We start from the raw sequence: 24,302 nt of genomic DNA, 5'->3' as shown, positions 1-24,302 counted from the left end.
GGGTTGGCTCGGTAGATGACATTTGAGAATTGGGAGTTTGCTTCTTTCAAGGTCTTAGGTACGACTTTCTTCACTAATAAAACTCTTTGGGCCACGGACTGCACGGAATAAGCTGAAAAAATTCAGAGTAAAATAGCTGAAAAAATTCAGAGAAAAATTTCTGAAATCGTAGAACATCCCCTGCACAACAGCATTAGCCTTTGCACCCCTTTATGAAGAAGTGAATTCTGATTACCCAAACCTGAACAAAATCGAAGTTTATTCTCCAGTCTGTCATTATGGCCACATGCCACTTCCACAACACACTGCTAGTGTTTCTGGGCCTGGCCTTATTCGGGTTCAACATTGACACCGTGAGCAGTGAATTCCCAATCAGAGAAGCCACAGTGCGCGATATCCAGATTGCTTTCCATCAAAACAAACTCACCTCCAAAAAACTGGTCCTATTCTACATCAGAGAAATCGAAAGACTCAACCCAGTCCTTCGAGCAGTCATTGAGGTCAACCCTGATGCGATCAAGCTGGCAAGAAAGGCTGATTTAGAGAGAGAGGCCAACGCAACCGTGTCGAGGTCTCTGTTACATGGAATTCCAATTCTGGTGAAGGATAATATTGCGACTAAGGATAAGATGAACACGACGGTGGGGTCATATGCACAGCTGGGATCGGTGGTGCCGAGGGATGCAGGGGTGGTGGTGAGGCTTAGGAAAGCTGGTGCTATCATACTGGGAAAGGCTAGCTGTTGGAAAAATAGTGTTTTATATGGCTTATTTTGGATCAATTTTGAGGCCAAAATTAAGTGGGACCCAAACGTCTTTTAGGGTGGGTCTGAAGGGGTGACGTGTTTCTTGCCGCGTGGCATGTCACACAGTAAAGACGGAACGTCAAAACCATTTATGAGTGAATAGGAAGTTGATGTCGTTTTCGGGTCTAACATTAATTTTTTAGATAAAATTCATTTGAATTTTTTTCAATAAAAATTATTGTGAGAATTTAATTTAATTCTAAATTCAAATTTTGAATTCTTAAGTGGTTTCCTAAAGTTTGTAATTTTGGAAATTTAATTTAATTCTAAATTCAAATAGTGATTTCCTAAAGTTTGTCAAATAGATTTATATTTATATCTTATTCAAGGTTTTAATAAATCTATTTAACTTTTGGCTTTATTTGATTAAACTATTCTAAATAGTTTAATAATATATATATTCTAACTATTTTGAATATTAGTCCACCTATGGTTTTTCTTCAAATTGTTTGGAAGGTTAATAACCGTTCTTATGCAACGGCTACTTTTCATATTTGTTTGAAATACATTGCACCTGTTCGGTTTGATCTTATATCTGTTCCAGGTGTGATCACACCTGTTCGGCCCTATTTAAATCCAGCACTTTCCAATAGTTTTGAGGCCTAGAGAATTTCAGTCTGAAATTTTTCTCTTTGTTGTCCAGATTTCTTTTAGTGCATTATTCTTCATTTATAATTTTAGAAATAAATATTCAGAGAGTTAGAACACAGGTTTGATTCGCCGAACAAATTGTTTGGAGTGCTACTACAATTTGTGAAGATCATTGTATCCTAGGAGATAGACGCCACTCAACCGTAAGTACCGTAGCGGGGCGAATCTGTATTAAGGACAGAGTGTCACACACTCGACTTGGTCTTAATTTTAATTCGGTTCGATAAATAAATCCGGTATGTTATTTATTTATTTTGTTTGAATTTATTTCAAGTTATTTTATTTACACAGAAGATTGTTCCAACAATCTTAAGACAGATTCGAATTTATTCTGTTTACAGAATTTTTTCGTTTGTTTCCTTTTCTCTTTCTTCTTTTAAGAAAATTATTTTCTGTGAATTTACAAAATGATATTCTGGTTGGAAAAGCAAACAGTGATTATATGCTATTTGACAAATAGTAGCAATATACTGTCTCTTTTCTTTGACAACTAGTAGTACGATACTGGTGTCATTAACAATTCAGAATATATTTTTGTGGAATTTTTTTCGAAATTAATTTTGGGTTTTAGAAATTATTTTATGAGTTTTCATTACTTAAAATTCTGTTTCAGTATTTTAATTATTGGAGTGTTACAAGAAATTTAAGTTTCTGTGTGAAATTCATTTGGTTAAATAAAATTTTATTTTATTTCCAAATTAATTGAAAAATAAAAGTTATATTCTTATTTCTTTTATTTTACAGAATTTAATTTCTTGTGTGGAATTAATTTGGTTAAATAAAATTTTATTTTATTTCCAAATTAATTGAAAAATAAAAGTTATATTCTTATTTCTTTTATTTTACAGAATTTAATTTTCCGTGTGGCATTATTTTGGTTAAATAAAATTTTATTTTATTTCCAAATTAATTGGAAAATAAAAGTTATAGTTTTTTTTTATTTTTTTTATTTTATAGAATTTAATTTTCTGTGTGGAATTAATTTGTTTAAATAAAATTTTATTTTATTTTCAAATTAATTAGAAAATAAAAGTTACATTCTTGTTTCTTTTATTTTTACAGAATTTAATTCTGTGAATTTGGTTTAATTTTCTGTGTAGTGTAAATTCTAATTCTAATTTTGTTTTATATATTAGAATTGATGGCTACTGAAACTAATGCCCAAACAAGTACTACTGCGGTGGCTGCGATTGCACCAACCCTCTCTCCTGTGATGGCAGTACCAATAAGTCATGGAGAGATGCCAGAGAAGTTCTCAGGAACTGACTTTAAAAGATGGCAACAAAAAATGTTGTTCTATCTTACAACTCTGAACCTGGCTCGTTTCCTCCGTGAAGATGCTCCTATCCTGAAAGAGGATGAAACCGACCGGCAAGTGGTTGCTGTGGTTGATGCTTGGAAACACGCCGATTTTCTTTGTCGGAACTACATCTTGAACGGACTTGACAACACATTATACAACGTCTATAGTCCAATCAAGACAGCAAAGGAACTTTGGAAATCGTTGGAGAAAAAGTACAAAACGGAAGATGCCGGCTCAAAGAAATTTGTGGTTGGCAGATTCTTGGATTTTGTAATGGTTGATTCAAAAACTGTGATTAGCCAAGCTCAAGATTTCCAACTCATTCTGCATGACATTCACGCAGAAGGCATGTCACTCAGTGAATCCTTCCAAGTTGCAGCCTTAATTGAAAAATTACCAAAAGGCTCGAAGGAATTCAAGAACTACCTCAAACACAAGTGCAAAGAAATTACTATGGACGAATTAATTGTGCGTTTGAGAATTGAGGAGGACAACCGCAATTCTGAAAAGCGGGCTGGTAAGCATCCTATGGAGTCTAAGGAAAATATGGTGGAACATGCTTCAAAAACCAAGAAACGAAAGTCTTCTGGAGAAAGTTCATCACAAGGCTCTAAAGGGGGGGGGGGGATAATAAAAAGTACAAGTTTAATGGCAAATGTTACATGTGTGACAAAGAGGGACATCGGGCCAAAGATTATCGTAGCAAAGGCAAAAGCAAAAGAAGAACAAGCAAGAAGCCTGCTCAAGCCCACATGACTGAAGTGGACAATATTTCCAATGGTATAAATGATATCAATCTTTCTGCAGTTGTTTCCGAGTCAAATTTTGTCGAAAATCCTAAAGAATGGTGGGTGGACATTGGTGCTACTTGCCATATTTGTGCCGACAAAAAGATGTTCACATCTGTAGACACCCCATTTTTGACCGACCTTAAGACTCAGACGTCACCGATGGAGCGCTCGGTGATGTTGTATATGTGCTCATTCAGAAGTTTCAGAGTCGCGGCCGTGAGCCCTACCTCCGGACTTCCGAACCCTTTTCTGTGCCTTGTCTCGGTTTGCGAACCAGACTCGGTTTTCTCTGTTTCTTTTCCTGAGGGGAGGGAGAGGTCCCGTAGACCATCTCTCAATGTCCGTAGGCTACATTTGGTGGCCGTAGGCCATTTTTCCCATTTCGGAGTCCGGTTCCCGGTTTTCGGAGCCGTCAGGCCGTGTGCCTCGGTTCGGGACCGCTTAACCATCTCCTATTGCTCTGATTTTTGGCATACATCTTATTTTCTCCCTTTTGAGGGACACTGGGGGCTGAGAAACCCACTTCGAGGTCGAATGCCACTTTCGGTGCTTAACAGCCCATTTTCGGGACTTCGAACTGCGTGTTTTGGCCCCGGAACGTTCATTTTGCAACGGTTTTCGTTCATTTTTGGCAGGTACCTCTGTTTTATCACGAGGAAGGTCACTGAAGGGTGGGAGGCCAGCAATTGTTGCAGCAGCCAGTTATCTCTCCTCCGGAGCCTCCCGGCGCCCGTTTTTCCAACTTCCGGGCTAATGTTGAACACATTGGAGTTAGTGTTGCCAACTTTCAACCACATATTTGTGATGTACACACATGGGAGGACCCTAAAAGTTCATGGCCGGCCACTATTTTTGATCAATCGGCCACTTCTCCTAACCGAGACCTCTTCTTGAGGGAGCTTGACCCTTTTGGACCTTTTTTTTAGCTTCTCCAAGAAGCTTGACCTCTTTTAGCTTCTCCAAGAAGCTTGACCCCTCTTTTAGCTTCTCCAAGAAGCTTGACCTTTTTGTTTAGCTTCTCCAAGAAGCTTGAACCTTTTGACCCTTTTTTAAAACTTCTCCAAGAAGCTTGACCCTTTTGAACCTTTTTGTTTAGCTTCTCCAAGAAGCTTGAACCTTTTGACCCTTTTTTAAAACTTCTCCAAGAAGCTTGAACCTCTTGACCCTTTTTGCCTAGCTTCTCCAAGAAGCTTGGCCCTTTTGCTCCAAGCTTCTAAGAGAAGCTTGGCCCTTTTGGTCAAAGCTTCCAAGAGAAGCTTTGCCCCTTTGGTTTCTCTATATAAAGAGAACCTCTCCTCCCCTTTAGGAGGTTAGAAAATTGGTTCTTCAAGCCTCAAGAGACAAATCCTCCTCCATCTCTCTCATTTTCCTAAAAAGCTTCAAGTCCTACACCACCATTTACACTACAACACCAAGCTCTACCACCACCACTCCATTCCAAGAGTAAGGAGAGGAATTCCAGAAGCTAAGAGGCAACAAAGTTGGCCCAAGAAGCAACAAAAGAATTGATCTTCAAGGGTAAGTCCACTTTCCCTCTTTTGAGCTCTTTTTTGCAACATTTCTTAGCCTTTCTTTCTTGTACATTTGAGCTCCGACCAAAACTGGAAAGATCATTATTTTGAGCTCATTTTCATATCTCATTAAGGGATCAACCCTGTTTGAGCCCTCCATGTTGCACTTGCTTCAATGTCCTCCTTAAATACCGTTTTCTTGCATGCTTTGGCAGCCCATTATGCTTCCATTTTTGGACGATTTGCAGGCCTAGAGATAGTCTTATTTTGACCTTATTAACATGTTTCATTAAGGGTCTTTGGCCATTTGTGGAATATTTTGCATACCTCATGTTATAGCCTCTTTTGAGCCTTATTTTGCATTGCATTTCTAGCATGTTTTTATACTGTTTTGGCCATTTTACAGTTCTGGAAATATGCTTATTTTTGGTCCCTCTTCAATGTTGTAGAAGGGAATTTTTCAGTTTGGGCATTGTATATATCACTTGCCTCTTTGGCCATCTTTTGGCCCGTTTTCTTGCATAAAAGCTTAGCCATATCTATGTTTGTTTTTGAGGATTTTATAGTTCTGTAAATGTGCATATTTTTGGCCCCTCTTCAATATTGTAGAAGGGCCCGAACCTGTTCGAGGACAGTAGCTATGAGTTACTTCTTAATCTCATGTTTATTCCCCATTTTTGCATGCTTGTTTTGCCCTGTTTTTGTCCACTGTTTGGCCATGCTATAAACTAGTAAAATGCTAATTTTGGGGCTGCCTTGCTTCTGTCTTTACATTTCATGTCCATATTGTGCACGCATTGCATAGCTATAGGCCATTTCGGGTGCCTAAATTCGTATTTCGGGACATTTCCTTGCATTTCATGTCATTTCGCTTCATTTCGGGACTGTTTTCCCCCATATTTTGTTGCTGAAATTCCATTGGCATGCTTGCATATCATTTTTGCCATGTTTCATTGCATTTTATCATCGCCTCGGTTTGCGTGCCCGTGTGCACGCATTTCGAGGCACTCCATTTTTATCCGCCGGCATCCCATGTGAGTGTGGCTGAGGCTCACTCATGTTGGTATAAGCCCATTTGTCATTTCCATGTCATTTCATCACATTTTACCATCGCCTCGGTTTGCGTGCCCGTGTGCACGCATTTCGAAGCACTTCTTTTTTATCCGCCGGCATTCCATGTGAGTGTGGCTGAGGCTCACTCATGTTGGTATAAGTCCACTTGTCATTTCCATGTCATTTCATTGCGTTTTACCATTGCCTCGGTTTGCGTGCCCGTGTGCACGCATTTCGAGGCACCTCATTTTTATCCGACGGCATCCCATGTGAGTGTGGCTGAGGCTCACTCATGTTGGTATAAGTCCACTTGTCATTTCCATGTCATTTCATCACATTTTACCATCGCCTCGGTTTGCGTGCCCGTGTGCACGCATTTCGAGGCACCTCATTTTTATCCGACGGCATCCCATGTGAGTGTGGCTGAGGCTCACTCATGTTGGTATAAGTCCACTTGTCATTTCCATGTCATTTCATTGCGTTTTACCATTGCCTCGGTTTGCGTGCCCGTGTGCACGCATTTCGAGACACCTCATTTTTATCCGACGGCATCCCATGTGAGTGTGGCTGAGGCTCACTCATGTTGGTATAAGTCCACTTGTCATTTCCATGTCATTTCATTGCGTTTTACCATTGCCTCGATTTGCGTGCCCGTGTGCACGCATTTCGAGGCACCTCATTTTTATCCGACGGCATCCTATGCGAGTGTGGCTGAGGCTCACTCATGTTGGTATAAGCCCATGTCATGTTTCCATGTCATTACATTGCATCATATCATCGCCTCGGTTTGCGTGCCCGCGTGCACGTATTTCGAGACACATATCATCGCCTCGGTTTGCGTGCCCGCGTGCACGTATTTCGAGACACATATCATCGCCTCGGTTTGCGTGCCCGTGTGCACGTATTTCGAGACGCATATCATCGCCTCGGTTTGCGTGCCTGCGTGCACGTATTTCGAGACACATATCATCGCCTCAGTTTGCGTGCCCGCGTGCACGTATTTCGAGACACATATCATCGCCTCGGTTTGCGTGCCCGCGTGCACGTATTTCGAGACACATATCATTTTCTCGGTTCGCGTGCCCGTGTGCACGCATTTCAAGGCATCTCATTTTCGTTACATCATATCTTGCCATTGCCTCGGTCTGCGCGCCCGCGTGCACGCACTTCGAGGTACCTCATTTTCATAGCATTGTGTATGATAGGATTGCATCTTAGTTGCATTTCATGCATACCATGCATATTGCATCGTGTCCGGAATAGGAGTTAGCCCGGGCACGGAAAACGAGGTACATTTCGTACTCCGAGTGACGGAATGTGTCTCAATTCCCCAGTCACCGACACTCCGGATTATCCATGATGGAGTTAGGTTTTAGCCGTAGTTTCATGTGCATTCATCCTATATTGAGTTGTGCATTTCGACTCCTCGGCCATCATGCCTCGGTATGTGTGATTGGTGGCACGAGTTTCGAGACATGCATATATCTGTGCAAATACATTGCTATGCCCCTTTCCTGCTCTCTGTTGCAGCAAAACGCAGAATCAACAACCTTTTGGGGCTCGACACGCATTTCAAGAACAGGTGTAAACAGAGGCTAATTGGGGCATTCCGGTGGATTTCCGTGCAAGACAATCCGGACATGCATCATCCATCAGAAGCAAGGCAGTCCCTGGCTCGCACGCCAGTTTTATTTGCTTTCATAGTTAATTTGTTAACTAATTAGAATTTTGTAATATTTTGGACTGTAATATTCTTTTATTCGGGACTGTAACATTTGGACTGTATATTTATTCGGACCCTCCGAGCGAGGGCAAAACTGTAATAAGTGTGGGTGAGTGTGATGTATGTCTTCCAACCCCACGTCTTTCTCCCTTTTATTTATCCGCTTATGATGGTTAGATTAGGGCATGTTTAAATTAGCATACAGTATGACAGCATGTTTGCATTCATTCATCCGTATTGCATGCACCGGGCTCGGCGCATCATACTAACTGCATTGTATTTTCAATTCCAAAGTTGAATACATGATAGTTGTAACATTCTATATACCATCTTAGAATAGCCGAGCCTGCTATAATTGCATTTTGTATGTGTTGCATTAGGCATTTCTGTATAATTAGGATCATGCATGATTTCTAATGAAGTTTCTATTTTGGCTTGGAGTACTCGGTAAGCTTTACGCTTTAGCATCCTTACATGTGTGTGAGTGCTGCCATAAATAGCATGCTTACCATGAGGCTATGTGCTTATCTGATATAACTGCCTGAATGCTTGTGGGTGAAGGTTGGGTTATCTGAATTGGAATAAATCATCAAATGTTTTAAGCCTACCTACGGGTAGCAAACCATTTTCAAAAACAAGCATGAAATGTCTTGTTCCAATTCGGGCGACCCGATCTATACTTATATGCTGTGAGCATCACATAGTAACCTAGGCAAATAACCGGTTTAAGGACACACAAAGTTTTCAAAAATTGATATCATGGTTAGTAGAGGCCGGTCTATGACCGGGCGAGCGGGGGTGCTCACGAAGTGACCTTCCCCAATCGTACCCAAGTTCCCGAGCCGAGGCAACTTTGGTGATGACGGACACGTGGTCTTTTGGCACCGAGTCAGGGTTTCCTAAATTTCCCAAAATAAAATATTTAGGTGGCGACTCTGTATCTGGCGAAGCAGTCCATGTTTGGCACTTCTTTCAAAATCTGTTTTCTCAAAACGATTTGCCGGATTTGGACTCTTTGGTTCAGACTTAGAACCGTGACTGCGAAAGTCGAGTCCGAGCTGTAGCGAGGTCCCCCGCGGGCTTGTCTACAACATCTTATTCTATAGTGGACAATGGTGAACAACTCTCTATGGGCAACTCCTCAATTTCCAAAGTTGAAGGACAAGGAAAGATTGTACTCAAGATGACATCTGGAAAGGAACTCACTCTCAACAATGTGCTGCATGTACTGGACATTCGCAAGAATTTAGTTTCCGGATCTTTGTTGAGTAAGAATGGGTTTAGGCTAGTTTTTGAAAGTGACAAGTTTGTACTTACAAAAAAGGGGATGTATGTAGGAAAAGGTCACATGTCTGATGGCCTTTTCAAGTTAAATGTAATGACCGCTCAGTTATTAATAATAATACATCTTCTTCTTACTTGCTTGGGTCTTCAAATTCATGGCATGGTAGACTAGGGCATGTTAATTATGGATCTTTGCGTAGATTAATTAATATGGAATGTTTACCTAAATTTGACATTGATTCAAATCATAAATGTGAAATTTGTGTTGAGGCAAAATTATCTAAAACTCTTTTTCATTCAATTGAAAGAAGTACGGAACCACTTGAATTAATTCATAGTGACATTTGTGATTTTAAATCAATTCAAACTAGAGGTGGGAAAAAATATTTTACCACTTTTATAGATGACTATACTAGATATAGTTATGTTTATTTTATTCGAACCAAGGACGGAGCTTTGGAAACTTTCATTCAATATAAGAATGAAATTGAAAATCAACTTGGTAAGAAAATCAAGAAACTTAGAAGTGATAGAGGTGGTGAATATGAATCACCTTTTGGTGAATTTTGTAAAGAACATGGAATAATTCATCAAACCATCGCTCCTTACTCACATCAGCAAAATGGAATTGCTGAAAGGAAAAATAGGACTTTAAAGAAATGATGAATGCCATGTTAATTAGTTCTGGATTACCTCAGAACTTGTGGGGAGAAGCAATACTTTCTGCAAATTATATTTTAAATAAAGTACCCCGAAAGAAAATAAATCAAACACCTTATGAATTGTAGCATGGAAGAGTACCATCCTACAAATACTTTAAAGTGTGGGGGTGTTTGGCTAAAGTGGCTATTCCTAGTCCTAAAAAGACTAAGATAGGTCCTAAGACCATTGATTGCATTTTCATTGGTTATGCCAAGAATAGTAGTGCACATCGGTTTTTGATTCATAAATCAGAACATTCCGAAATGCATGTAAATACTATTATTGAGTCTCGAAATGCATCATTCTTTGAACATGTATTTCCAAATAAGACTGGACAAGAGACTAGTAATAATAAGAGATCTTTTGATGCTATTACTAGTAATGATCAAGAACATGATCAAGAGCAAGAGTTAGATCAAAATGAGGAAGAGGAACCTAGGCGTAGTAAACGTACTAGAACCTCAAAATCTTTTGGTCCAGATTTCCTAACATTTTTGTTAGAAAATGAGCCTTTAACTTTTAAAGAGGCTATGTCCAGTCCTGAAGCTCCTTTATGGAAAGAAACTGTCAATAGTGAAGTTGAATCTATCTTGCAAAATCACACTTGGGAATTAGTGGATTTGCCACCAGGTTGTAAACTTCTTGGGTACAAGTGGATTTTCAAGAGAAAATTGAAAGCGGATGGATCAATAGACAAATACAAGGCAAGACTTGTAGTCAAAGGTTTTAGACAAAAAGAAGGTCTAGATTACTTTGACACATACTCACCGGTTATTAGAATAACATTCATTAGAATGCTAATTGCCAGTGTATCTCTATACACTCTAGAAATTCATCAAATGGATGTTAAAACCACTTTCTTAAATAGTGAGTTAAATGAAGAAATTTACATGGAACAACCAGAAGGGTTTTCTGTTCTAGGGAAAGAAAAGAAAGTGTGTAAATTGGTTAAATCATTTTATGGTTTAAAACAAGTGCCAAAGCAATGGCATGAGAAATTTGACAAGGCAATGATGTCAAATGAATTTAAAATTAATGAATGTGACAAATGTGTTTATATTAAAAACACAGACAAAGGTTATGTCATTGTATGCTTTTATGTAGATGATATGCTCATCATAGGTAGTAATAATGATATGATTAAAACTACCAAGAAAATGTTGAATAAACATTTTGATATGAAAGACATGGGCATTGCTAATATAATTCTTGGTATGAAAATTACCAAAACATCAGAAGGATATGCTTTGTCACAATCTCATTACATTGAGAAAATACTTGACAAATTCAGCAAAGATGATGATCATCTTGCTAGAACACCTGTAGATGTTAATTTGTATCTTTCTAAGAATGTACAGGAAAGTATTTCTCAATTAGAGTATGCCCAAATTATTGGAAGCTTAATGTACTTCATGAACTGCACTCGCCCAGATATAGCTTATGCAGTAAATAAATTAAGTAGATATACGAGTAATCCGGGAGTAGAACACTGGAAAGCAATTATAAGGGTTCTAAGATATTTCCGATTTACTCGTAACATTGGGCTTCATTATACTAGATATCGAGCAGTACTTGAAGGATACTGTGATGCAAATTGGATATCGGATACTAGAGACTCGAAGTCCACCAGTGGGTATGTCTTTACTCTTGGTGGGGCGTCTGTATCTTGGAAATCTTCCAAACAGACTTGTATTGCTAGGTCTACTATGGAATCTGAATTCATAGCTTTAGACAAAGCAGGGGAAGAGGCAGAATGGCTTCGCCACTTCCTTGAAGATATTCCAATATGGCCAAAATCGGTGCCTGCTATATACATACATTGTGATAGTCAATCAACTATAGGTAGAGCACAGAGTCATATGTATAACGGTAAGTCACGACACATTCGTCGTCGACATAATACCGTAAGACAACTACTCTCTAATGGAATTATGCCCATAGAATATGTTAAGTCTAAAGACAACATAGCGGATCCACTAACCAAAGGGTTAGCAAGAGAGTTAGTTGAGAATTCATCGAGGGGAATGGGACTAAAGCCTATTAAATAAGAGTTACCACAACGGCCACCCAACCTAGTTGATTGGAGATCCCAAGATCTAGGTTCAAAGGGACAACCGAGTTGTGAATGACTCAGAAGGATCACTGGGGAGTCTAACTCCTACCCATTTCTTTGATGAAATAGTGATGTCTGCAACGTTTGAGGTTAAGTAAAAGTTTAATGATTCTTATATCTAGCTAAACCTAGTGGAGTATGGCAGGATACTCTTCATAAGAATCACCTATGTAAGTGTGAACTGGGCCGGTTCTATAAGATTTGTGAAGGGCTACAAGTCTTTAGAGCAGTCAAGAAAGACCGGGCTGTTCAGGGCCAAAATGAACACAATAGTGAGAACTAAACTATGTCTGGAGATATACTGTACGGGTTCTATTGTCTTGGTTTACACAAACGGCTGAACAGTTCACGACATCATGTTCACTGTTTAGCTAGTAAATCCGATAGTGTCTCACAAGGGAAGGTTCAAAGCTAAAAGCTACCTATCCTTTGCAGAATATTTCCAATTTCTGTACTCTCTGTAATAGATCATGTTGTTGCATTTTCTCTCCGTCAAATTCCATTCATGTGGGGGATTGTTGGAAAAATTGTGTTTTATATGGCTTATTTTGGACCAATTTTGAGGCCAAAATTAAGTGGGCCCCAAACGTCTTTTGGGGTGGGTCCGAAGAGGTGACGTGTTTCTTGCCGCGTGGCAAGTCACACGGTGAAGGCGGAACGTCAAAACCATTTATGAGTGAATGAGAAGTTGACGTCGTTTTCGGGTCTAACATTAATTTTTTAGATAAAATTCATTTGAATTTTTTCAATAAAAATTATTGTGGGAATTTAATTTAATTCTAAATTCAAATTTTGGGTTCCTAAGTGGTTTCTTAAAGTTTGTAATTTTGGAAATTTAATTTAATTCTAAATTCAAATAGTGGTTTCCTAAAGTTTGTCAAATAGATTTATATTTATATCCTATTCAATGTTTTAATAAATCTATTCAACTTTTGGCTTTATTTGATTAAACTATTCTAAATAGTTTAATAATATATATATTCCAACTATTTTGAATATTAGTCCACCTACGGTTCTTCTTCAAATTGTTTGGAAGGTTAATAACCCTTCCTGTGCAACGGCTACTTTTCATATTTGTTTGAAATACATTGCACCTGTTCAGCTTGATCTTATATCTGTTCCAGGTGTGATCACACCCGTTCGGCCCTAGTTAAATCCAGCACTTTCCAATAGTTTTGAGTCCTAGAGAATTTCAGTCTGAAATTTTCTCTTTGTTGTCCAGATTTCTTTTAGTGCATTATTCTTCATTTATAATTTTAGGAATAAATATTCAGAGAGTTAGAACACAGGTTTGGTTTGCCGAACAAATTGTTTGGAGTGCTACTACAATTTGTGAAGATTATTGTATCCTGGGAGATAGACGCCACTCAACCGTAAGCACCGTAGCGGGGCGAATCTGTCTTAAGGACAGAGTGTCACACACTCGACTTGGTCTTAATTTTAATTCGGTTCGATAAATAAATCCGGTATGTTAATTATTTATTTTATTTGAATTTATTTCAAGTTATTTTATTTACACAGAAGATTGTTTGTCTATCTCCCAAGATACAATGATCTTCACAAATTGTAGTAGCACTCCAAACAATTTGTTCGGCGAACCAAACCTGTGTTCTAACTTTCTGAATATTTATTCCTAAAATTATAAATGAAGAATAATGCACTAAAAGAAATCTGGATATCAAAGAGAAAAATTTCAGACTGAAATTATCTAGGACTCAAAACTATTGGAAAGTGCTGGATTTAAATAGGGCCGAACAGGTGTGATCACACCTGGAACAGATATAAGATCAAGCTGAACATGTGCAATGTATTTCAAACAAATATGAAAAGTAGCCGTTGCACAGGAAGGGTTATTAACCTTCCAAACAATTTGAAGAAAAACCGTAGGTGGACTAATATTCAAAATAGTTGGAATATATATATTATTAAACTATTTAGAATAGTTTAATCAAATAAAGCTAAAAGTTGAATAGATTTATTAAAACCTTGAATATGATATAAATATAAATCTATTTGACAAACTTTAGGAAACCACTATTTAAATTTAGAATTAAATTAAATTTCCAAAACTACAAACTTTAGAAAATCACTTAGGAATCCAAAATTTGAATTTAGAATTAAATTAAATTCCCACAATAATTTTTATTGAAAAAATTCAAATGAATTTTATCTAAAAAACTAATATTAGACCCGAAAACAACGTCAACTTCCCATTCACTCATAACTGGTTTTGACGTTCCGTCTTCACCGTGTGACTTGCCACACGGCAAGGAACACGTCACCTCTTCGGACCCACCCCAAAAGACGTTTGGGGCCCATTTAATTTTGGCCTCAAAATTGGTCCAAAATAAGCCATATAAAACACCATTTTTCCAACAATCCCCCACATGAATGGAATTTGACGGAGAGAAAATGCAACAACATGATCTATTACAGAGAGTACAGAAATTAGAAATATTTTGCAAATGATAGGTAGCTTTTGGCTTTGAACCTTCCCTTGTGAGACACTATCGGATTTACTAGCTAAATAGTGAACATGATGTCTTGAACTGTTCAGCCGTTTGTGTAAACCAAGACAATAGAACCCACACAGTATATCTCCAGACATAGTTTAGTTCTCACTATTGTGTTCATTTTAGCCCCGAACAGCTTGGTCTTTCATGAGTGCTCTAAAGACTTGTAGCCCTTCACAAATCTTATTGAACCGGCCCAGTTCACACTCACATAGGTGATTCTTATGAAGAGTATTTTACCATACTCCACTAGGTTTAGCTAGATATAAGAATCATTAAAATTTTACTTAACCTCAAACGCTGCAGACATCACTATTTCATCAAAGAAATGGGTAGGAGTTAGACTCCCCAGTGATCCTTCTGAGTCATTCACAACTCGGTTGTCCCTTTGAACCTAGATCTTGGGATCTCCAGTCAACTAGGTTGGGTTGCCGTTGTGGTAACTCTTATTTAATAGGCTTTAGTCCCATTCCCCTCGATGAATTCTCAACTAACTCTCTTGCTAACCCTTTGGTTAGTGGATCCGGTATGTTGTCTTTAGACTTAACATATTCTATGGGCATAACACTACTGGAATTGAAAGGTATTTATAGGCAAACACTACTGTCCGAACAGGTATGAATTTAACTTGAACAGGTGCACTTTTGAAATGAACAAATATCATTCAAAATTCAAACAGACTTGGAACAAAACTGTCCAGATTTGAATCTGTCTGGACAGTTAAGAATCTGTCCGATTTTTAAACAGTTAGAAAAACTGTTTGAACTGAAAAATCTGTTGTGGAATATTTAGACAGGAAAATGTTTGTTTGGACAAAAATTTAAATGTAAATTTGAATTAAATTCTCACAATAATTTTTGAAAAAATTCAAATGAATTTTGTCCAAAAATTTAATATTAGAACCGACCCGACCCACAACCCACACCCACACCTGGCACGGCTCGGCTCGGCTCGGCTCGGCCGGGCGGCGGCGGCGCGCGTGCGTGTGCGGTGGTTTGGGCTAAGGTTCACTTTGTCCATAACTCCTCCGTTCTACAAACTTGGGGTGCCCAATCCAAGTGTTGTAGGCTAGAGTTTATATACTGAAGAAAACTCTCTTAAAGTTTCAATGTGGGACAAGCCTCACAAGGAAACCCACATTAAAAACTTTAATGTCCATTCCACGAATCCGAAAACGACGTTATGTTCTCATTCACGCATAAATGGTTTTGACGAACCGTCTTCACCATGTGACTTGCCACGGGGCAATGAACACTCCACCTCTTCGGACCCACTCCAAAAGATGTTTGGGGCCCACTCAATTTTGGGCTAAAAGTCGACCCAAAATAAGCCTAATGAACCAAATTTTTCAGCAATCCCCCACATGAATGGAATTTGACGGAGAGAAAATGCAACAACATGATCTAATTACAGGGAGTACAGAAATTGGAAATATTCTGCTTAGGATAGGTACCTTTTGGCTTTGAACCTTCCCTTGTGAGACATCATCAGATTTACTAGTTAACCAGTGAACATGATGTCTTGAACTGTTCAGCCGTTTGTGTAAACCAAGACAATAGAACTCACACAGTATATCTCCAGACACAGTTTAGGTCTCACTATTGTGTTCATTTTGGCCCTGAACAACCAGGTCTTTCATGAGTGGTCTAGAGAATTGTAGCCTTTTACAAATCTCATAGAACCAGCCTAGTTCACACTCACATAAGTGATTCTTATGAAGAGTATCCTGCCATACACCACTAGGTATACGTAGATATAAGAATCATTAAAAGTATTACTTAATCTAAAACGCTGCAGACATCACTATTTTATCATAAAAATAGGTAGGAGTTAGACTCCCCGTTGATCCTTCTGAGTCATACACAACTCGGTTGTCCTTTTGAACCTAGATCTTGGGATCTCCAGTCAACTAGGTTGGGTTGCCATTGTGGTAACTTTTATTTAATAGGCTTTAGTCTCATTCCCCTCGATGAATTCTTAACTAGCTCTCTTGCTAACGCTTTGGTTAATGGATCCGCTATGTTGTCTTTAGACTTCACATATTCAATGGAAATAATTCTATTAGAGAGTAGTTGTCTCACGGTGTTATGTTGACGACGAATGTGTCGTGACTTACCGTTATACATATGACTCTGTGCTCTATCTATTGTTAATTGACTATCACAATGTATGCATATAGCAGGCACCGGTTTTGGCCACATTGGAATATCTTCAAGAAAGTGGCGAAGCCATTATGCTTCTTCCCCAGCTTTGTCTAAAGCTATGAATTCTGATTCCACAGTAGACCTAGCAATACAAGTCTGTTTGGAAGATTTCCAAGATACAGCCGCCTCACCAAGAGTAAAGACATACCTACTGGTGGACTTCGAGTCTCTAGTATCCGATATCCAATTTGCATCACAGTATCCTTTAAGTACTGCTGGATATAATTAAGCCCAATGTTAAGAGTAAATCGGAGATATCTAAGAACCCTTATAATTGCTTTATAGTGTTTTACTCATGGGTTACTCGTATATCTACTTAATTTACTTACTGCATAAGCTACATCCGGGCGAGTGCAGTTCATCAAGTACATTAAGCTTCTAATAATTTGGGCATACTCCAGTTGAGAAATACTTTCCTGTACATTCTTATATAGAAACAAATTAACATCTACAGGTGTTCTAGCAAGATGATCATCATCTTTGCTGAATTTGTCCAGTATTTTCTCAATGTAATAAGATTGTGACAAAGCATAACCTTTTGATGTTTTGGTAATTTTCATACCAAGAATTACATCAGCAATGCCCAGGTCCTTCATGTCAAAATGTTTATTTAACATTTTCTTGGTAGTTTTAATCATATCATTATTACTACCTATGATAAGCATATCATCTACATAAAGACATACAATGACATAACCTTTGTCTGTGTTTTTAATATAAATACATTTGTCACACTTATTAATTTTAAATCCATTTGGCATCATTGCCTTGTCAAATTTCTCATGCCATTGTTTTGGCGCTTGTTTTAAACCATATAATGATTTAACCAATTTACACATTTTCTTTTCTTTTTCTAGAACAGAAAACCCTTCTGGTTGTTCCATGTAAATTTCTTTATCTAACTCACCATTTAAGAAAGCGGTTTTCACACCTATTTGATGAATTTCTAGATTGTATAGAGATGCAATGACAATTAGCATTCTAATGGGTGTTATTCTAGTGAGAATGTGTCAAAGTAATCAAGACCTTCTTTTTGTCTAAATCCTTTGACCACAAGTTTTGCCTTGTATTTGTCAATTGATCCATCTGCTTTCATTTTTCTTTTGAAAATCCATTTGTATCCATGAGGTTTACAACCTGGTGGCAAATACACCAATTCCCAAGTGTGGTTTTGCAAGATGGATTCAACTTCACTATTGATAGCTTTCTTCAATAAAGGAGCTTCAGGACTGGACATAGCCGCTTTAAAATTTAAAAGCTCATTTTTTAACAAAAATGTTAGAAAATCTGGACCAAAAGATTTTGAGGTTCTAGCACGTTTACTATGCCTAGGTTCCTCTTCCTCATTTTGGTCTAACTCTTGTTCTTGATCATGTTCTTGATCCTGACTAGTAATAGCATCATGAGATCTTTTATTGTTACTAGTCTCTTGGTCAGTCTTATTTGGAAACACATGTCCAAAGAAAGATGCATTCCGAGATTCAATAATAGTATTTACATGCATTTCGGAATGTTCTGATTTATGAATCAAAAACCGATATGCACTACTATTCTTGGCATAACCAATGAAAATGCAATCAATGGTCTTAGGACCTATCTTAGTCTTTTTAGGACTAGGAATAGCCACTTTAGCCAAACACCCCCACACTTTTAAGTATTTGTAGGATGGTACTCTTCCATGTCACAATTCATAAGGTGTTTGATTCACTTTCTTTCGGGGTACTTTATTTAAAATATAATTTGCAGAAAGTATTGCTTCTCCCCACAAGTTCTGAGGTAATCCAGAACTTATTAACATGGCATTCATCATTTCTTTTAAAGTCCTATTTTTCTTTTAGCAATTCCATTTGGCTGAGGTGAGTAAGGATCGGTGGTTTGATGAATTATTCCATGTTCTTTATAAAACTCACCAAAAGGTGATTCATATTCTCCACCTCTATCATTTCTAATTTTCTTGATTTTCTTACCAGGTTGATTTTCAATTTCATTCTTATATTGAATGAAAGTTTCCAAAGCTTCATCATTAGTTCGAATTAAATAAACATAACTGTATCTAGTATAGTCATCTATAAAAGTGATAAAATATTTTTTTCCACCTTTGGTTTGAATTGATTTAAAATCACAAATGTCACTATGAATTAATTCAAGTGGTTCCGTACTTCTTTCAATTGAATGAAAAGGAGTTTTACATAATTTTGCCTCAACACAAATTTCACATTTATGATTTGAATCAATGTCAAATTTAGGTAAACATTCCATATTAATTAATCTACGTAAAGATCCATAATTAACATGTCCTAGTCTACCATGCCATAAATTTGAAGACTCAAGCAAATAAGAAGAAGATGTATTTTTATTAATAACTGAGGATACAACGGTCATTACATTCATCTTGAAAAGGCCATCAAACATGTAACCTTTTTCTACATACATCCCATTCTTAGTAAGTACAAATTTATCACTCTTAAATACTAGCATAAACCCATTCTTGCGAATGCCCGGTATATACAGCACATTGTTAAGAGTGAGTTCCTTTTCAGATGTCATCTTGAGAACAATCTTCCCTTGTCCATCAACTTTGGAAGTTGGGGAGTTGCTCATAAAAAGTTGTTCACCATTGTCCACTGTAGAATAAGATGTGAACATCTTTTTGCCGGCACATATATGACGAGTAGCACAAGTGTCCACCCACCATTCTTTCGAATTTCCGACAAGATTTGCCTCAGAAACAACTGCAGAAAGATTGATATTATCTACACCATTGGAAATATTGTCCACTTCGGTCATATGGGCTTGAGCAGGCTTCTTACTTGTTCTTCTTTTACTTTTGCTTTTGCCTTTGCCTTTGCTACGGCAATCTTTGGCCCGATGTTCCTCTTTGTCACAGATGTAACATTTGCCATTAAACTTATACTTTTTATTTTCCCTCCCTTTAGAGCATTGTGATGAACTTTCTCCAGAAGACTTCCGTTTCTTGGTTTTTGAAGTATGTTCCACCACATTTGCCTTAGACTCCATAGGATGCTTACCAGCCCGCTTTTCAGAATTGCGGTTGTCCTCCTCAATCCTCAAACGTACAATTAATTCTTCCAAAGACATTTCTTTGCGCTTGTGTTTGAGGTAGTTCTTGAATTCCTTCTAGTCTTGTGGTAATTTCTCAATTAAGGCTGTAACTTGGAAGGATTCACTGAGAGACATGCCTTCTGCGTGAATGTCATGCAGAATGAGTTGGAGATCTTGAACTTGGCTGATCACAGTTTTAGAATCAACCATTACAAAATCCAAGAATTTGCCAACCACAAATTTCTTTGAGCCGGTATCTTCTGTTTTGTATTTTTTCTCCAAAGACTCCCAAGTTCCTTTACTGTCTTGATAGGACTGTAGATATTGTATAATGTGTTGTCAAGTCCGTTTAAGATGTAGTTCCGGCAAAAGAAATCGGCATGTTTCCAAGCATCAACCGCAGCAACCATTTGTCGATCGGTTTCATCCTTTTTCAAAAGAGGAGCATCCTTACAAAGGAAACGAGCTAGGTTCAGAGTTGTAAGATAGAACAACATTTTCTGTTGCCATATTTTAAAATCAGTTCCTGAGAATTTCTCTGGCTTTTCATCGTGATTTACCGGTACTGTCACAACAGGAGAGGGGGTTGGCATCATTGCAGCCGCCATAGTAGTACTTGTTTGAGCATTTGTTTCAGTAGCCATTAATTCTAAATTATAAAACAAAATTATAATTAGAATTTATACTACACAGAAAATTAATCCAAATTCACATAATTAAATTCTGTAAAAATAAAAGAAACAAGAATGTAACTTTTATTTTTCAATTAATTTGGAAATAAAATAAAATTTTATTTAACCAAATTAATTCTACATAGAAAATTAAATTTCTGTAACACTTCAATAATTAAAATACTGAAACAGAATTTTAATTAACGAAAACTCAGAAAATAATTTCTAAAAACCAAAATTAATTTTTGAAAAAATTCCACAAAAATATATTCTGAATTGTTAATGACACCAGTATATTACTACTAGTTGTCAAAGAAAATAGACAATATATTACTACTATCTGTCAAATAGCATATAATCACTATTTGTTTTTCCAACCACAATATTATTTTGTAAATCTACAGAAAATAATTTTCTTAAAAGAAAAACGAAAAAAAGGAAACAAACGAAAAATTCTATAAACAGAATAATTCGAATATGTCTTAAGATTGTTGGAACAATCTTCTGTGTAAATAAAATAAATTGAAACTAATTGAAACAAAATAAAATAAAACTTACAGAATTTATTTTGTTGAACCGAATAAATAATTAAAGACCAAGTCGAGTATGTGACACTCTATCCTTAAGACAGATTCGCCCCGCTATGGTGCTTACGGTTGAGTGACATTTATCTCCCAGGATACAATGATCTTCACAAACTTATAGAAGCACTTCAAACAAATTTGTCTGGCGAACGAAACCTTGTGTTCTATACTCTCTCTATTTTATTCTAAAACTAGAATGAAGAATATATAATGCAAATGAGCAAATAGGATAGCAAAATGAATTTTGCAGACTAATTTTCGGATCTCAGAGACTGCTGGAATTGAAAGGTATTTATAGGCAAACACTACTGTCCGAACATGTATGAATTTAACTTGAACAGGTGCACTTTTGAAATGAACAGATATCATTCAAAATTCAAACAGATTTGGAACAAAACTATCTAGATTTGAATCTGTCTAGACAGTTAAGAATCTGTCCGATTTTTAAACAGTTAGAAAAACTGTACAATCTGTTGTGGAATATTTAGACAGGAAAAAGTTTGTTTGGACAAAAATTTAAATTAAATTCCCGCAATAACACCTGCGCCCGGCACGGCACGGCACGGCTCGGACGGCGGCGGTACGCGTGTGGTGGTTTGGGCTAAGGTTCACTTTGTCCATAACTCCTCCCTTCTACAAACTGAGGGTGCCCCTTTGGACCCAACCCAAGTGTTGTAGGCTATAGCTTATATATTTAACAAAACTCTCTTAAAGTTTCAATGTGGGACAAGCCTCACAAGGAAACCCACATTAAAAACTTTAAATGTCCATTCCACGAACCCAAAAATGACGTCATGTTCCTATTCACTCATAAATGGTTTTGACGAACCGTCTTCACCGTGTGACTTGCTACACGGCAAGGAACACTTCACCTCTTCGTACCCACCGCAAAAGACGTTTGGGACCCACTCAATTTTGGGCTCAAAGTCGGCCCAAAATAAGCCTAATGAACCAAATTTTCCAACACCTCCAGCTTCAATTCTGCGGTTGGGATCAAACCCACAGTAGGCCTCATTAGTCGAGGAGGTGTCATCCCACTGACCCCTAGGCAAGACAGTGTTGGGTATGTCACAATTTATTGCATTAGTTAAAACATGAGATTAAGAGATCCCTACGCGATGGCTTTGCTCGCCTATGCCTAAGATCGACACTGGTTTTATCTAATCAAGAGATCTCTCTATCCATTGTCAATTGATTTTAAGTTAGATGTCGCTAATAATTTGAACATAGTATCATTGTTAGGTTTTCGATGATGTCTAGTAGACGAAGCCTCCACCAGAGTCCATTTCTTTCATCCCTCGTCTCCCCTGTCACATGGGTGATCTTAACTCCCATCTAGCTCTTTCGTCTCTTATGCAACCTGCCCCAATTAATTTTGAGTTAGATATCTGTACTAAATCTAACAGCATTGATTAACCTTTTTATCTCCACATAAAACTTGATCATTTCTTACTATTGTAGGCCAATCTGTATAACGGTATCAGATCCTGCTTATGTCCTGGATGCCATTGTGGGTTATGATCGCTATGATGCAGTAGCAACAAGGGAAGCTTCAAAATACATTCCAAATGGTGGATATGCGAAAATTTTCAAGCCTGATGGGCTTAGGGGCAAGAGATTAGGGATATCAGATTATCTCTATTTTGGTTTCCCTAAAAATTCAGGCATTTCTCAACTTTTTAAGCAGCCTTTGCAGACATTAAGGTAATGTAAACATTACACTATCACTCTTTATATTTGTTATGTAAACTTTAATCCTGACATTATATTCTGAAATCTTTTGCAACATTTAAGGCAAGGAGGTGCAATTTTGGTTGATCATATTAAAATACCAAACTACGAAACCATCAAAGATTCCATGTTCATTGGTGAGTAGATAGCGATGACGGCTGAGCTGAAGTTGTCTCTAAATGCTTATCTCAAAGGGCTAATCATTTCCCCAGTGAGATCATTGGCAGATATAATAGCATTCAACAACAAATTCTCAAATTTGGTAAGTATCATGTCCTTTGTGTTATGAAAGTGTTGATTGATTAGGTCAATATATGCTACATTATCACTCACAGTATTATATATATACAGTATACACTCCAAAACTGTCATGATTTGTTCAACTGCTTTACACACACATGGTTATGGCTACATCTCTCCGTATATATTTTCTCTTTGGCATAATTTTACATAATAAAGAGATTGGGTAGGACATTTCACCAGTCTTCTTAGATCATTCAATTTAGATCTATGGGCCAATTATAGACCTATTTTGATGATTCAATCAGTTTATTTTCTAAACCCTTATTTTTAAGTTGTTTACAAAATAAATAAATAAATAAATAAAATCAGATTAATTTAATAATTATAATTACATGTTTCATCATAGTTGTCTTGAAAAAGAATAAACAATTTATTTTTAAAATGACATTTATTGTTTGTTTATTTTTTCATTAATAATTTATCCATAGATATTTATAAGATAAACTGATTAGACTATCAAGGTAAGGTAGGATTGTGATGGACACATATGCCCATAGTTCATATGGAGACAAGCCTAACCCAAAGTGATAATACAACTTGATTTATAGTGGTACAATTAACGCTATGTTTGGTTAAAAGATTTGAGGGGTGATTTGAAAAGGGAAAGGGAAAATATGTGTGAAATTAAGTGAAATGTAGGTATATTTTATTCATATTTCATATACTTTTTTCATTTCTTTATCCAAATATTTCGTTAAATCCTCTAACCAAACACAATATAAGAGGTGTTGTTGATCTTATAAAATAGGTAGTTGGTGATCTTAATTAGAAGTAGAGGTGGAAAACAGGCGAGCATGATCAAATCAAAATGTGTTATTTATCCACAGAACTCAATACAAATCCGCTCATTTATTAAACAAATCGAAGCTGGTTGGGTTAAATTCAATAGAGATTAAAGCAATTTTATTTTGAACAAATTTCATGGCTCTACAGGAAAAAATTGGCGAGTATGGTCAAGACGACTTCTTGGAATCTGAAAAAAAAAAAATGGAATAGGAGAATTAGAGAAGAAAGCATTGCTGAATTTAACAAGAGCATCCAAATATGGGTTTGAGAGGTTGATGAGAAAATACAAATTGGATGCATTGGTGACACCATTGTCAGATGGTTCTCCAGTGCTCGCAATTGGAGGATATCCTGGAATAATTGTTCCGGCAGGCTACGATGAAGGTGGAACACCTTATGGGATTTGTTTCGGAGGATTGAGAGGTTCTGAGCCTAATCTCATTGAAATTGCTTATGGGTTCGAACAGGCTTCTAACGTTAGGAAGCCACCTTCGTTTAAACCTTAAAAACT

At 37.2% G+C, this 24,302-nt stretch overlaps 1 protein-coding gene and 1 pseudogene across 1 annotated transcript; both read left to right on the top strand.

Annotated features, from left to right (window-relative positions):
- The first annotated feature begins 278 nt into the window (after positions 1–278).
- Positions 279–22,847, top strand: LOC145788977 (putative amidase At4g34880). The gene is made up of 4 exons (XM_082907551.1): positions 279–741; positions 3,567–3,606; positions 22,433–22,675; positions 22,766–22,847. The coding sequence occupies exons 1-4, from the start codon at positions 279–281 to the stop codon at positions 22,845–22,847; spliced, it is 828 nt and encodes a 275-aa protein (XP_082763677.1).
- Positions 22,801–24,302, top strand: LOC114320686 (putative amidase At4g34880; annotated as a pseudogene).

This window comes from Camellia sinensis, chromosome 2, assembly GCF_055761805.1.
Source record: "Camellia sinensis isolate YWXY chromosome 2, ASM5576180v1, whole genome shotgun sequence".
Taxonomy (NCBI): Eukaryota; Viridiplantae; Streptophyta; class Magnoliopsida; order Ericales; family Theaceae; genus Camellia; species Camellia sinensis.
Note: the sequence above shows the minus strand (reverse complement) of the source record. Positions and strands in the feature narration are given on the sequence as shown.

Coding starts and splice junctions, on each gene's coding strand:
- LOC145788977 (XM_082907551.1), top strand. CDS start 279: ATGGCCACATGCCACTTCCACAACACACTGCTAGTGTTTCTGGGCCTG. Junction 742..3,566: donor CATACTGGGAAAGGCTAGCT/GTTGGAAAAATA, acceptor ATCTTTCTGCAG/TTGTTTCCGAGTCAAATTTT. Junction 22,676..22,765: donor CAGCCTTTGCAGACATTAAG/GTAATGTAAACA, acceptor GCAACATTTAAG/GCAAGGAGGTGCAATTTTGG.